We start from the raw sequence: 16,446 nt of genomic DNA, 5'->3' as shown, positions 1-16,446 counted from the left end.
AAGCCTGGCTTGGAGAATTTTGAGCATTACTTTACTAGCATGTGAGATGAGTGCAATTGTGCAGTAGTTTGAGCATTCTTTGGCATGGCCTTTCTTTGGGATTGGAATGAAAACTGACCTTTTCCAGTCCTGTGGCCACTGCTGAGTTTTCCAAATTTGCTGGCATTTTGAGTGCAGCACTTTCGCAGCATCATCTTTCAGGATTTGAAATAGCTCAACTGGAATTCTATCACCTCCACTAGCTTTTTTCGTAGTGATGCTTTCCAAGGCCCACTTGACTTCACATTCCAGGTTATCTGGCTCTAGATGAGTGATCACACCATTGTGATTATCCGGGTCATGAATATCTTTTTTGTACAGTTCTTCCGTGTATTCTTGCCACCTCTTCTTAATATCTTCTGCTTCTGTTAGGTCCAGACCATTTCTGTCCTTTATCGAGCCCATCTTTGCATGAAATATTCCCTTGGTATCTCTAATTTTCTTGAAGAGATCTCTAGTCTTTCCCATTCTGTTGTTTTCCTCTATTTCTTTGCACTGATCACTGAAGAAGGCTTTCTTATCTCTTCTTGCTATTCTTTGGAACTCTGCATTCAGATGCTTATATCTTTCCTTTTCTCCTTGGCTTTTCGCTTCTCTTCTTTTCACAGCTATTTGTAAGGCCTCCCCAGACAGCCATTTTGCTTTTTTGCATGTCTTTTCCATGGGACCTTAGGAGCATCTAAATAAGCTCTCAGTCAGTTCAGTCCAGTCGCGCAGTCGTGTCCGACTCTGCAACCCCATGGACTGCAGCACGCCAGACTTCCCTGTCCATCACTCCCAGAGCCTGCTCAGACTCATGTCCATCGAGTCAGTGATGCCATCCAACCATCTCATCCTCTGTCATCCCCTTCTCCTGCCTTCAATCTTTCCCAGCATCAGGGTGTTTTCAAATGAGTCAGCTCCTCGCATCAGGTGGCCAAAGTATTGGAGTTTCAGCTTCCGCATCAGTCCTTCCAATGAATATTCAGGATTGATTTCCTTTAGGATGGACTGGTTGGATCTCCTTGCAGTCCAAGGGACTCTCAAGAGTCTTCTCCAACACCACAGTTCAAAAGCATTAGTTCTTCGGTGCTCAGCTTTCTTTATAGTCCATCTCTCACATCCATACATGACTACTGGGAAAACCATAGTTTGACTAGATGGACCTTTGCTGGCAAAGCAATGCTCTGTGTGATACCAAAGAGGAAACTGAGACTCTGAGAGAGGAAGGCACTTTTCCGAAGCAATTCAGTAAGATAAGTCCGTTAAAACATCTCCAATCTGGTAGTCCTTATATCACATCTGCTGCTTTCTCCATGGGGAAGGAAAAGAGTGGGGATGGAATGGCAGGGAAATTTTGAAGAGGGGCGCTAAGGTGTCTCAGACTGCAACTGCAGTCTTCAAGTCACAGGTAGCAAGGTGTGCTGAGGGTGAAGGAACCAGACCATCCCGCGGCATGTGTCTCAGTACTCTTAACAATGCCATACTGCACCATTATCAGCATTGTGAGTTGTTTGACATTGCCCTCTGTGACTAGGTGATGGATCTGAAGTCATTGGCATAAGGGACCAGGGCTGAATCATCCATCCGTCAGGGCTGTTAAACTAATCCACTGGAGTAGAACAGTGTGGCAAGCTGCTCAGAATCTGTCTGAACTCCTGGGAGATGTCTTTAAACTGCACACTTCAGTACACAGTGGGATGATGGTGATTTTCTCCTCCCTGAGCTTCCTGTAAGTTTCAAAGCAGGCACAGAATTTTAAATGAAAGGGCACAGAGCCCCTGCAGGCTTGAAAGCCTGCATTCTGACCCTCTGCTCCCTTCTGCGGCCGCCTCCAGGGCATGTGAGGGAAAGCAGAAGCCTGCTTGGCATGTTCTGCTGGTGTGATCAAAGGCACGGAGCCTGGAGCTACCAGGACCTTTACTAAACACAGACAGGATCAGATGGACTTGGTATTCACAGAGAGGAGCTGCTCTCTGGAGAGGCCAACAGAGCTGGGCTGCCCAGACTCACCCTCTGTTTTCAGATCTCACATGGGCACTCTGTGCCGCCAGGTCATCCTGGTAAAGTCACTGCCTCACACACCAGGATTTCTCATCCTCTCCTCTCTTCAGATCTCCACCTCCCTTTCCCACTTCACTGGTGAGCGTCTCTCCTCCTTCACAGTGAAAACAGAAAGGATGACCTCTTTCCTCCACTAACTTCACCAGCCCACTGCCCCTGGACTCATCCTCTGCCTTCTCCCCGTGGGTTTGGAAGAATCACCCTTGCCTTGCTGTTGGGTCCACCCCTCCCCTTCCACATACTTAAGAACTGTTCTCATGCAGTTACTTCCTTTCCTCCTGTCATCCTCAGCTCTCCCTAAGCCAGCCATCCCCCTTGGCGTGCCAGTGTGTCCTTATATCATCAGTTTTACAGGCTCCTGTTCCATTTCGCAGCTTGTTTTCAATGCAGAATATCTCACAAGAGCTAGCCTGCCTGATGTCTCCCTTCCATCACCTCCATTTCCCCTCCACCTATTCTCTTGGACTTTCACTCTGAAATGACTCTTATCTTGTCACCTAGGACCTACATCTTGCTAAAGCCAAAGCCCTCATCTTAGTCTACCTCTCAGCAGCATATGGCGGAGCTGATGGCATCCTCCACGTTGAAACACTTGTCCTCTTTGTCTGCGTGATACCACATGTGCCAGATTTTCCTTTCACCTTGCTCTCCTTCCCTTTTTGGTCTCCTTTGCTCTCTCCTCTTCTACAAAATCTCTACGGGTCTTGGGATCACAAGGCTCTCCTGGCCTTTTGCCCTGTCCACACTCTCTACTCATGTAGCTTTATGATTCTAAGTACTTTGTAAATGCTTGAGACTCTCCAATTTACATTTCCAGTCTGAAACATTCTACTTGAGTTTCAGGCGGTTATGTCTAAGAGCCTTCTCCACATAGACACTTAGATGTCTAACAGAGGCATCTTTCAGTTTAAAACCAAACTCTGGATTTTCTCCCTAAAACCCAGTTTCAGGAAATGACATCATCTAACCCAGATGCTCAGCCCCCAAACCGTGGGACTCTTCCTGATTCCTCCCTTTCCTTTAGACTTCACATTGGCTTCGTAGCGCTGCTGTAATAGATGACTTCAAATGGTTGACTAAAAACAGCAGAAATTTGTTCTTTCCTGAAACAAATCTAAAATCTGAATTTTACTCTCTTCTGTCCGCGCTATTCTTAAAGAGATGGGAATACCAGACCACTTACTTACCTGCCTCCTGAGAAACCTGTATGGAGATCAAGCAGCAACTATTAGAACTGGACTTGGAACAACGGACTTGTTCCACATTGGCAAAGGAGTATGATAAGGCTAGAAATCTGAAATCAAGGTGGCGGCCCGGCCATGCCCTCGGAGGGCGTTAGAGGAGTCCGCCTGGCCTCTTCCAGCCTCTGCTGACTGCTGGCAGTCCCTGAGGTTCCCTGCCTTGTAGCAGCAGAACTCTCGTCTCTGCCTCTGTTGTCACAGGGCCTTCTTCCTTCTGGGTGTGTCCATGTCCAGATTTCCTTCTTATAACCCTATCAGTCACTGGATTTAGGACTCTCCCTAATCCAGTTTGACATCTTACCTTGATTACACCTGCGAAGACCCTGTTTCAAATAAGCTAACACTGACAGGTTCTGAGTGAATGTGAATTTGGGGGAGCGCTGTTCAAGTCAGTGCAGACCTCTACATCCTGTCCGTCCACAAGTCTTACTCCTCCATCTCCAGCAGTTCTTACCATTCCCGCCCCAGCCTTTGTCCAAGCCTTTGTCCCCTGGTTTGCTGCCTCATTCCTGGCCTCTCCCACTCCACTTTTGCCCACTCCTGTGCATACCACCTAAGGGGGCCAGAGGGACCTGTTCAGAGTGTCAGCGAGGTCACAGTTCCCTTGCACAGGGCCCTCTGGTGGCTTCCTGGTACCTGAGAAGACAATCCAGCTCTTTCACTTGACTTGGGAGATGCTCAGTGGTCTTACCTGCTCTCCAACTTTGTCTCCTTTCTCTGGATCCCATATTCACCGGGCCCCAGCCACACGGGGCCGCTTTCTGGCCCTCCCTCAGGCTGAGCTGTCTCATGGCCTCCTCATTCACTGTTCGGCTTGAAATGCTCTTCCCCTGGATCTTCATATGACTGTTTCCTTTTCATTGTTCATGTCCCAGCTCACCTGTCCCAGTCGCCTCCTTACAGAGGCCTTCCCAACCCAGCCTGACAATTGTTCTCTCTCTTCCTGTGTGTGTGTCTCTGTTTCTTTCTCTTTCTCTATCTCTGCCTCTCTTGTTCTTTATCTCTCTCTGTCACACACACACACACACACGCCTGTTTACTTCCCACATAGCTCTTCTTTTCAATATCTGAATTTACCTTATTCATTTGTTTATAGATAATATCACTGACATGATTTATTACTCGTTATTTCTGTCTCCCTCGGTAGAGCATAAATTCCTGTAAACAGCTAATTAGCTTCCTGTTGTCCACCGCTGTACCCCAGTTCCTATGAAAGAGATTGGCATAAAGACTCTCAGCCAGTATTTTGTGTCTGATAAAATGGACTCTCTTTGTATTCTGTGGCTTCCACCGTCTCTCCCAAGGTATGTTTCATTTTTTACTGGCAGAATCTATCGTTTTAATACACTGAAACTTTTTGTAGACAGTCTAATGTTAACATTTGAGGGGGAGAGAAGGGCCGGTCTTTACACCCCCTCCCCAGCCATCCCTAAAAACTCTCTGCAGTGCCTCCTTCAGAACAGCTCAGCTCATTCTGCGGCTGTCCCCTCTCCTTGCACACACAAGTGCCTGCTCCTTCACCACTGTATACACACTTGGTACACCTCCCAGAATCAGGAGCTGTAACTCCTTGCCTCATCCTCTGCTGCCGTGGAAAAGCTTTTCTAAACGTGTGTATAGGCTTCTGTAGAAAGAAATGTAGAAGGATTTGGAAAATTACTATTTTTTGGGTTTGTGGGGAGATGTTGCCTAATGCAAGGACAGGAGTGTTCCACATCACGCTGGTGAGCTGCCTGTTATCCAGAAGGGGTAGCAGACAGCCATCAGAGAATTCGGACTAACATACTGAAGGATTGTCCTCCTTGTTTTTCAGATAGCTGGTTATGAAATGGGGCCGAAAAGGAGAGAATTGGGAAGTGTAAAGTTTTGTTCTTTTTGTTTTGTGTTGTTCCTTATGTTAACCATGTCTAGAGCATTTACTGTATTTTCCAAGGCCTGGGTAATACTGGTCTTGCTTCAAGAAATTCTGACCATGAGTGTTAGATTTTTTGATTTCCTTTAATAGATCGCCATATTTTGATTTTCAGAGTGGGTGATGTTATTGGCTCCCACAAATCATTATCACCTCTCAGTTTCTAGACTATCTCTTTTCTTCTTGCCTCAGCAGTTTTCTTGACAACTCATTTAAATTTGCTTACTTTCTGGCTTCACTTCTTACCTACACCTCAAAGGACCCCATTCTGCCTTGGCAGAAGTCACCGTCTCCCTCCGTACTGGCTGTGTGTCCTTGTTGTATCTCTACGTCAGCACAGAAACTGACGGCAGCCACAATGGGAGGCCTGGAGCTTACACAGCAATAAACACAGGCAGCCAGCACGTCTCGTGTCTCAGTGGAAAGAGGCTGGGTTTTAGAATCCAATGACCTCGCCATAAATCCTGCCTTTGCTCTTACCATCTGTGACCTTAGGTAACTATCAGGCTTCTCTGAGCCTCAGTTTCCTCATCTGTAAAGACAAAGAATCTGTTTTATACAATTGTGAGAATTAAAAGAAGTAACACCCAATGGTTCTCAATAAGTTTTGTTTTAAATTTAGTATATAACCATTTCTTCAAGAATCTAAACAGCACATATTTTTTTAAAAAATCCATGAGAACAGTTCAGCTGACAATCTTAGTCAAGAAAATCTTACTGATTTTCTTGAAAGGTGAAAGCAAAGGGAAGATATTGATTTCACCATTCTTCATGTATTTTTCATCACGAATGTTGATAGACCTGCTGAACTTCTTTTCCTCATTCTATTATTCAAGGATGTGTTTATTGCAATTAATCGCACTTAGAAAAAAAATCTCAGGTTAAACGGAGTAAAGTGAAGAACTTAACAACTCGAAAGATAAGGACACACTTATAAACAAATTTTTAGAAAAATCTCACTATGCAGAATTTGGTCACTGCCTCATCAATGTCTGGAGAAGGCAATGGCACCCCACTCCAGTACTCTTGCCTGGAAAATCCCATGGATGGAGGAGCCTGGTGGGCTGCAGTCCATGGGGTCGCTAAGAGTCGGACACGACTGAGCGACTTCACTTTCACTTTTCACTTTCATGCATTGGAGAAGGAAATGGCAACCCACTCCAGTGTTCTTGCCTGGAGAATCCCAGGGACGGGGGAGCCTGGTGGGCTGCCATCTGTGGGGTCGCACAGAGTCAAACACGACTGAAGCAACTTAGCAGTAGCAGTAGTCATCAATGTCTTGCCCTATAACACCTTTGAGAAACAGCCCTTTCACATTTCTGGCCATGTGCTTTGAGTGGGAGCTACCTCCTCCAGACACACACACACTCATGCATACATGCATCTCCCTGCCATCTCTGACACCTCCCCACTATTGCCATAGGGATCAATTTGAGGAAGGCATATGATGTAGTCAATGAAACACAAAGATATTTTAGAGGATTTCTAGGTTACACATTTCTTTATCTTTAGTGGAAGCTACCAAAGAGAATGCCTTGTCATCCTCTGGATGCTCTTATATGAGGTAATATGATGATATGATTAGCAAGACCTTACCCATTTTTGCTACCTGGAAATGAGAGCAGAATAAAAGCACTAAAGAGAAATAGACATGGACCAGACTAACATGTACCTCTGAATCAAACAGGATCTGAGTCTAGAGCTGTCCCCAGATGTATAAAATAGCAATTCCCTTTTTACTCTAAGCCAGTTTTGTTGCTGGTGAATTTAAGGTTCTCACTTTGTTGTGAAAGAATTCAGAGATGAAATGATAGGTAAGTAGATTTGTTTAAAGAGAAACACACTCTACAGACAGTGTGGGCCTCCTCAAAAGGCAAGAGTGGCCCTGAAATATGGTATGGTTAGTTTTTATGGGCTGGGTAATTTCATAGGTTAATGAGTGGGAGGATTATTCCAATTATTTGGGGGGAAGCAGCAGAAAGTTCCAGAAATTGGGCTATCACCCACTTCTTGACCTTTTGTGGTTAGTCTCAGAACTGGTAGGTGTGTCATTTAGCATGCTAATGTATTATAGTATCACGATAAGTGTCTAATGAGGCTCAAGGTCTAGAGGAAGTGAGATCTGCTGCCATCTGGGACCCAGTTGGTTCTACCAGTCTTTGCCATGTCCTTAGGCTATGTCAGTCTTTTAAGGTTGTGCCCTGCCCCCGTCCCTCCTGTTTCAGTTTGAATTGGGTGTTCTGTCCCTTTGCAAACAAAAGATTGCCAGGGAAGAGACCATTAAGATGGGAGTAACTGAATGTACTGGTATATTACTACAGCAAACATCCTACCATGTATGAACTAAGGTTCAATTTCTGAAATTGTAGCTATTATTCTAGATTATCTCTCAAAAATGAGTCTGTCAGTTTATAGACTGAGTGAATGCTGTTATCATGATGTTCAGCACAGTGTATGTGCAAATCTGCTTGTCTGCATTAGTTTTGTTTTGTTTTTAGTTTATTAGCTCATAAAGCCCCTTCATAACTCGGAAAATATTCTAGACTTGGTTCAGTGGGCAATAGGGAGACATTAGAAGTACTTGGTGCTGGAACAGTAACAAATTAGAGGGATATTTGCAGTTACTGTTGAAGAGACAGTGCCTTGCTCATTTGCAGGGTTTCTAATTACACACCTTTGGTGTTTTTCTTGTTTGAAGGCTGTCTTCTCCCCATTTAAAAAACCATGAGAGCAGGGGCCACATCTCTTGTTCACCAGGTGAACATAGATATTACTCATAAGACAGTGGACCTGTGAACATAGATATTCAGGACAGGACTGGCTATTTTTCTACACAGGACCTGGAGCATAGATATTGATGGGATAATTATGGATGAGGATGAAGAGAAGGCAGAGAGAATGGGGAAACAGGAACATGTAGGAGATAAGAAGCTACAGCCCATGTGTGAGGTGCCTAGATACAGGGTCATAGCAGGAGACTAGAGAAGAAAGGCATCAGTCTGAGAGATGCCACCAAAAAGTCAACAGTGTTTGTTGACTGAATGAGAAAAACCAAGGAAATACAGGGAGGAGTGAGGTTTCCCACCCGAGAAGCAGAAACCGTGGCTGTTCCATTGACTCAAAGGCAAGTTGGGATGGGGAGGAGCATGAGAGAAAAAAATTTTTTTTGATTTTTGGATTTTTTTTTACGAGAGAAGAATGTGTCATTCATATGGAAATGTAAGAAGGATTTCTTTCAAGGAATGAAGGATTTAGGGAAATGATGGAACTCAAGGTGTCAGGTTGGAATATGTAGAAAAACCGTGGGAGAGAATTATGTTCCCGAAGGAGTGAGAACTGGTTGGAGTCAGCTTGAGAACAGACCAGAAACGGAGGAGGAGTGTCCTCTGCTTGTTCCTTCAGACTTGTTTCAGAGTAAAGAACAGACTTAGTTTTCTAGAATTTCTGGGAAATTAATGCAGATAGTTTAAACATAATACTCATAATCAGATTGTCCATATTAGATTGTCCAAAAGTGACTTTCAGACTTTTATTGCAACCCACTCTTAAGAAATACAGTTTACATTTTGACCCACACACGCACACACACAATTGGCACAAAATTTTCTCTGACGAATACACACTCTCACTATATACAGTCTACTCAGTTTTCATCTATTTCATTGTTTAAAGCTGGTAACAACCCACTAAATTGATCTCACTCCCCATTAATAGATCATGTCTGGAAGTTTTAAAAGCCCTGGTCTATGTGAAGGTCACATAAGAAATGTAGTGAATTTGATGAAAGTATACATTTTGAGAAAAATTAAATTCTGATTAAAGTTTTTGTTTAAAATCCATTATCATAATAAAACTCTATAATGGTGCTATGTTCTTATAGCTCTTCAAAATTGAGAAAGAATTAAAAGGAAAGCACTTACTTTTCCAAAACTTTCAAAAGGCTTCTTATCTTGGAGCTTTCATAGTATTTACCAACTTGTAAATAAAATTTGAAGTCTGAACTTTGGATGCAGGCTATGAGGTGCAGTTAAAAGCACTCTGGCTTTGGAAATGGACAGACCTGGGCTCAAGTCCTGGATCAGCTGCTTATTGTATTGTTTTTTTACTTATGTATTTTTGGCTGCTCTGCATCTTCGTTGCTGTGCACGGGCGCTCTCTAGTTTCGGTGTGCGCGCCTCTCCTTGCAGTGATTCTTCTCGTTGCAGGACATAGGCTCCAGGACATGCAGGCTTCACTAGATGCAGCTCGCAGTCTCCAGAGGTCAGGCTTAGTAGTTGGACCTATGGGCTTATTGGCTCCACAACTTGTGGGGTCTTCCCAGACCAGGGATCAAACTGGCATCCTCTGCATTTCAAGGTGGACGGACCACCAGGAAAGCCCCTGCACTTATTAACTCTGTGACCTTTGCCAAGTTTCTTAACCTCTCTGAATTCCTGTTTCTTTGTCTGTAAGTGGGAAAAGCAACATTTACTCTACTCAGTTGCTATTGTTGCTGAAGAATTCTTGTTGACCACATTTCTTATAGGGCTTCCCTTGTGGCTCAGCTGGTAAAGAATCCACCTACAATGCGGGAGACCTGGGTTCAGTCTCTGGGTTGGGAGGATCCCCTGGAGAAGGAAGAGGCTACCCATTCCAGTATTCCAGCCTGGAGAATTCCATGGACTGTATAGGCAATGGGGTCACAAAGAGTTGGACATGACTGAGTGACTTTCACACACATAGTACTTATGGCCCAATACTTGTTACTTGGTGGGCATGCAATAAATGGCAATTGTTATTATTACAAGGGCTAAAGTACAGACAACTTGTAAAGCTCCTAGCACAGTGCCTGGCATAAGGCAGCAATAAATATGGATGATCTTTCTATGCCAACAACCAAAAAGTAGAAATACAGTTGTAACCCAAGTACATAGACATGTACAAACCAATTATATGATTTTATATTACATACAATTTTTAAAGAAAGATATTTACTGGATAAAATAAAGCACATGGGTAACATTGATGTTATTGGAGAGATTGAGTCTCATTTGTATAACGTGAGAAATTATTCTCCACTGTTGTGGCATTTTTCTTAATTCTCCCACCGATGTAATCATTAAAGTGATCTCAATGCATTCATTCAATAAACCTAAGGTTATTAAGACCTACGATGCCAGGTACTGGGGATAAAAACACAAGAAACAGTTTCTAGAAGTGTGGTTAAAATAAACAATAGTTAGCATTTACTTTCACTCCCAGGCACCCCATCCCCATGGACCACTGACATCAACACTCTCTCTGTGCTGTTTGGGTCTTCCTGATTGACATTCCACACCACATCAGAGGATGGCCCAAAGATGCTCTGTTGGTCTTCACAACAGCTCCACGGTCCACTTCTTGATGATCTACTTTCCAGGTTAAAATACCTCACCATGTTCAAGAATTCCTTGTTGTTGTTGTTGTTGTTGTTGTTTTTTTGTCAATTTGCCCTCAGGCAACGTGAGGGTAGCTCTAACTGAACAAGCCCATAACCCACCTACCTGTCATCTTACTTCCATCTCAGTTATTTTACTTGCCTCTTACAAAGTAGGCAGTGAAGTTAACTATCACATCATTTGAAGAAAAAAAATGAAAGTTTTCCTGCTTTCCTGTATTTTAAAATGTCCTTGCATCCCTCCTCACCACTTTTACTGTCTGCCTGCTTGTGATGGATTTCATATCTATAGTCATCATAGTAATATGGTGGGAAAATGCCCTTAATTCAGATACATAGGATCTGTAGACACTTTCTGATAGTTTTCATTGGGAGGGATGCAGTATTTGTTAAGAAAAATACCTGCTTAGTGCCTGTGTGCAAAACTGAAGGGCCTACAAAGATGCTTGAAATAAAATCCCTTCACCAGGGAATGTATAGTTTAATGAGAGAGATGTCACATATACCACCAGCTATAAGGGACAGAATGACTTACGAGGAGTCTGGGGGAAGGACCATAAAGTTGAATCTCATTCTTAACTTCACATACACAGTGATTTGCTTCTTACCACTTTTCTAGATGACTTTTGTTGCCCAAATTAGCCCATCTGACCAGTGCCTACAACTGAAAAACAACCCATGTGTGAATTGGAAAGACAGGAATCCCGTGGTGGCAGTATTTCACACACGTGATGTTAGTAAAATAAAACCTCCTGGCATCTGTAGAGTTTGGTTGGGCTGTCACACTTGACAAGGGAAAGATTTGTAAAACTCCACAAAGAGCGTCTGTTTGGTTTTACAAAAAGTGGCTTAAGAACCCCTCGGGTGTGGATCCATGACTATAGGACAGATTGGCTTTTACATGGGTATCACCACCAATTGGCTGTGTGGTTCATGTTTCAATTTGGAAATAAATATTGCTCAAGCAGCCCCCAGCTTGTATGGTGGCTTACAATAAAGAGGAAGTCTGGCAAGTTGCAGAAAATGGTTGCTCTGATCAAAGAGCTTTAAAGTCTGTGAAAAATGGACATCTTTCATTGCTTGATCAACAGATGGATGTCTTTGATCTTGGAAGTACTCTTATCAATTCTGTTTAAACTGCCAATTTAGAAATTCCCGACACCAGATACATAAACCATCTCTCTGAGGGGATATCTCTAGTAAATCCTGAAGGTCAAGTTTTATTAGTGGAGTTACAGCTTACTCATGAACTGAAATTGCCTTAACGGGACTGTTATGTGCTAAGCTGATACATGGGATCTTGATGTAATTTTGCACATGGGTTCATGCCTCTGATCAGAGCACCTATCTCCCCTCTTTCCTGTTATCTACCTCTTTAGCTCTTTGTATTGCAGCTGGTTAGGGCTTTCCTGATGGCTTAGCAGGTAAAGAATCCGCCTGCAATGCAGGAAATACAGGTTCAATTCCTGGGTTGGGAAGACTCCCTGGAGGAGGAAATGGCTAACCCACTCCAATATTCTTTGCCTAAAAAATTCCATGGGCAGATGAACCTGGTGGGCTACTATCCATGAGGTTGCAAATTTTCAGATCTCTTTACATTTTGCTCCTTTCTTTATTTAACTGTGTCTAACCTGTGTTTATTTATATTTTTCTATCCATGTTTTGGGCTTCCCTTGTAGTTCAGACAGGTAAAGAATCCACCTGCAGTGCAGGAGACCCAGGTTTGATCCCTGGGTCGGGAAGAATCCCCTGGAGAAGGGAATGGCTACCCATTCCTGTATTCTTGCCTGAAGAATTCCATGGACAGAGAAGCCTGGCGGGCTATAGTCCAGAGGGTGGCAAAGAGTCAGACACGACTGAGTGACTAACAAATCCATGTTTTAAATTTCAACTTGTCTATTTTTCAGCAATAATTGAAAGAAGAATTCTGTTAATTTGAAGACATTTCATGATCTTATAAAACTTAAAATATTTTAAATTGTTTTCACATGTTTTTAGTTCAAACTTTTATATCTTTAGTCTTTATAAGCATCCTAATTTAGGATATTTGAAATTTTTGGTAGTGGTGGAGGGGTGGGATAAGCGGGGGAGTTCCTGATCCCTTTGTCTATGGGCCCTTGTTTATGGTGGACGGCTTATTTGTTTTGTGCTTTGGGATTGTGAGTTTTTCTTACGGGTCTTTCTTGTTGGTCATCCAGTATAGGCTGAGGGTAAGCTCATGTCTCTCCGGAGAGGTTTTGTGTATACTTTTGTCAGGGCGCCAGGGTTATCGCTGGCCATGGCCCCCCCGTAATGGTTCATTCTGGGCTTCAAACCCACATGAGGTGGGCCTGTGGTTATCTGTTCTCGGCATGGGGTAATTCACTCCCCTGAGATCCAGGCTAAAATAGTCAAGTTTCTTAACTACCTCCTCGTGCAGGCTGGAGAATTTCTTTTCTGAATCCTCCCTCTCGGGCAGAGGGGGTGGTCTGATGAGAATTCCAGCACCCACACTTCCTGAAGGCCCTGAGGCTTCTTCTCTTGAGTCATGTGGATTCACAATCCACATCTCCTGTTACCAAGGCTGGTAACCTACTCTCCTCTCAGAGCAGTAGTTCAGAGACTTAGTTCTTGTTTTCAAGTCTCTCTGTGTTTGACTCTGGAAAATTTCTTATCTTCTTGAGAACTGAGCTATGCATTTAAAAAGATATTCTATTTTCCCCAGAATTTCTAAGATTTTAACATCAAAAAGTTTTTTTTTTTTTAATATCTATTTTACCAAGAGCACATCAGCATCCTCTGACAGTGTCTTCTAGTGGGTGGAAGACACCTGTCCACATTCAAAGAGGAGTGTGGGGAAGGTACCTCTGCCTTTTAGAAGTGTATGCCCTTTTTGGTCTAACTCATCTGTAGGCTCTGAGGACTGTTCATTCAGTCTTTCATTCAATCACCCTTACCTTTATAGCACATTGAGTAATTACTGATTTCCTACTATACAAGCTTGCATTCATTTATTTAGCAAACATATATTGTGTCTAGCTTCTGCTACATGCCATGTATGTCCTCACGCTCAGCAAAAACATACCTGATTCCTGTCTTCATGGAGGACACAAATACTGATCAGAAAATCATATAGATAAAATGTGTAAAATTGCAAATATGGCCAGTCTCCAGAAATAAATGTGCATGTTGTTATGAGATGTGCAATGAGGGAGTTACCCAGTTCAGGCCCTTAAGGGCTTTTCAGGGGACGTGAAGTAAGTAAGAGTGGCTTTCACTGAGTAAAAAGCTAAGTGGTAATTGTGCCAGATACGGAGCAGTATGTACAAAGACCCTGGGGTGAGGATGAGGGACTGAAAGAAGGGTGGTTAATTGGAAGAGGAAATTGTGAAAAGATTAAGGTCTCAGAAAAGGCTGAAAGGGAGCTAAGAGCCGAACCATGGAAGACGTTGAAGGCTGTGTTAAGGAGTTTTGTGTTTATCCAGAGAGTCATTAGGGGCTTTAAACAGGGGAATGGCACATCTAATTTGCCCTTTGGAAGATTGTTCTGATTTCAAAAAAGAGAACAAATTTGAGGAGGCAGGAGTGACAGTGAGGCTAGTTAGGAGGCTGTTTTCAGTAGACTAAATAAGAATTGGTAGAGCTCAATGCCAGTTTTGGCTTTGTAAATACAAAGACATGGACAGATCTGAGATTTATTTGGCAGGTAAAACTATCGAGGAGGAGCAGAGAGGCAGGCCAAGAACTATTCCAGAGTTCCAGGCTTACATAACTGGATGGCTGGTGGTGGTCCTTTACTGAGTTGGGGAACACCAGAAGAGAATAAGGTTTGATGGAAAGGCCAGGGGGTTTCCTTTTGCATGTGTTGAGTTTGAGGTTTTTGAAAAATCTAAGAGACATTTGGATTCATGGATCCAGATTCCAGAGAATAAAACTAAGGATGTAATTATGAGAGTAATTTTTATAGGTGATCATTAAATGAGATTTCCTATGGAGAGATGATAAGTTGTGGTTCAGTTGCCAAGTCGTGTCTGACTCTTTTTGACTCCTTGGACTGCAGCATGCCAGGCCTCCCTGTCCCTCACCATCTCCTGGAGCTTGCCTAAATTCATGTCCATTGAATAGGTTATAGAAATGTAGAGGTTATTGGTAGTTTAGTGGGGGCTGTTTTGGTGGTAAGAAGGGGTAAGAAGCTAGGAGTAGGATGTCGAGCAAGTAGGAGATGAAATGAAATCAGTGAGTGTGGACAATTTTTAAGAACTTTCCCAGTGAAGTTATGTGAGATTTGAATTCTTTTTTTTTTTTTATATAATGGCAGTTATTTATTTCTTTACTTTTTTGGCCATACCACACGGCATGTTGGATCCTGGTTCCCTGACCAGGAATCAAACTCAGGCCCACTGCAGTAGAAACACAGGTTCTTAACCACTGGAACCACCAGGGAAGTCCCTTTGAATTCATTTTTAAAGGAAACAAGTCACTTAGTTATGATTGGAAAGCAAAATCTTTTAAAATAGAGAATAAGTAGAAAATATTAAAATAGTTTCTTGATAGTGAAGAGGTGGCCAGGATAGAAACATAGGCTGGCACAGAGATGAAGACTCTGACCCAAGATTGAGTTGTAATAATAGCTAACATTTATTGCATTCTCACTATTTTCCCAAGTGCCACTCTAAATGCTTAACTAACTTAATCTCCAAAAAGTCTCTGCAGTTGATACACTTATTCTGTTCAGGACATGAGGAAGCTGATCAGCAGAGAGGAGCTGTAACTTACATCGTAGGAGGACAGGGATTTGAACCCAGTCTGGCTGTGGAGTTCATGTTCTTATGTGCTTGTGTGCTAAGTTGCTTCAGTCGTGTCCAACTCTGTGCAACGCTATGGACTGTAGCCCGCCAGGCTCCTCTGTCCATGGGATTCTCCAGGCAAGAATACTGGAGTGGGTTGCCATGCCCTCCTCCAAGGGATTTTCCTGACTCAGGGATCGAACCCAAGTTTCTTCCATCTCATGTGTTGGCAGGCGGATTCTTTACCACTAGTGTCACCTGGGAAGCTCCTTCATGTTCTTAACCACTGTGCTATACTGCTTCTCAATATGTGAGTGCACAACAAAATATTTATATCATCTGTGAGCCAAGGTATGAGCTTATCCATCTGCAAATATTGAAAATATCTGTGGTTACATGACTCTGGAGCAAAAGAATAAACTAATGTTAGCTCAAATACTTTGTTAAAACTCCTTCTTGGCTTTATGTTATACAACAGGACAGGCATAAGTGAACATGTCACTAGACCGTCTGTAGCTTTAATCAGTGACCATTAATAAATATGTGCACATTATTCATTTAATTGTACCTGTAACTATGTGGTGGCCTCTGAAGGCATCACAGGTAAGTAAGCAGAATCCATGACCAGCTGAAGCCACGTACTCCTCTGCCAAGATGTGTCATTTGTGAGTGGCATTAAGCAGTGTCCCAAAATAAGTGACCTTTTCCAGGTCCCCGGGGATTGGCTTTAACTACAACATGTGTGTTTCTTTTCCTCCCAAGGATTTAACAACTCCGAGAGAACATGCGACAAAGAGTTTATTATACGGAGAACAGCCACCAATCGAGTACTGAACGTTCTCCGTCACTGGGTCTCAAAGCACGCACAGGTAATTTAGTAGCCTTGGTAATTACTTTCAAGGATTTTTTTTAAACACCAGCTTTAAAAATCATTAACAGCACCTCCTGATGCTTTCAAGTAGAGTTTGAAACCTTGGAAATAGAGCATGTTGAAGGGAAGAAACTCGAAGGTGGGCCTACAGGTCAAAG

General features: G+C 43.0%; 1 protein-coding gene across 1 annotated transcript in view; it reads left to right on the top strand.

Moving 5' to 3' along the window:
* The window catches only part of RASGRF2 (Ras protein specific guanine nucleotide releasing factor 2), a 266,419-nt gene that overhangs the window by 196,559 nt on the left and 53,414 nt on the right, over nt 1-16,446 (top strand). The window contains exon 18 of the mRNA XM_040239434.1: nt 16,180-16,286. Within this exon, the coding sequence (XP_040095368.1) occupies nt 16,180-16,286 (107 nt within the window). The remainder of the gene's footprint in view (nt 1-16,179; nt 16,287-16,446) is intronic.

Source organism: Oryx dammah, unplaced genomic scaffold, assembly GCF_014754425.2.
Source record: "Oryx dammah isolate SB20612 unplaced genomic scaffold, SCBI_Odam_1.1 HiC_scaffold_5, whole genome shotgun sequence".
In the NCBI taxonomy this organism is placed as follows: Eukaryota; Metazoa; Chordata; class Mammalia; order Artiodactyla; family Bovidae; genus Oryx; species Oryx dammah.
The sequence above is the reverse complement of the archived record's forward strand: the minus strand, read 5'-3'. Positions and strand labels throughout refer to the sequence as shown.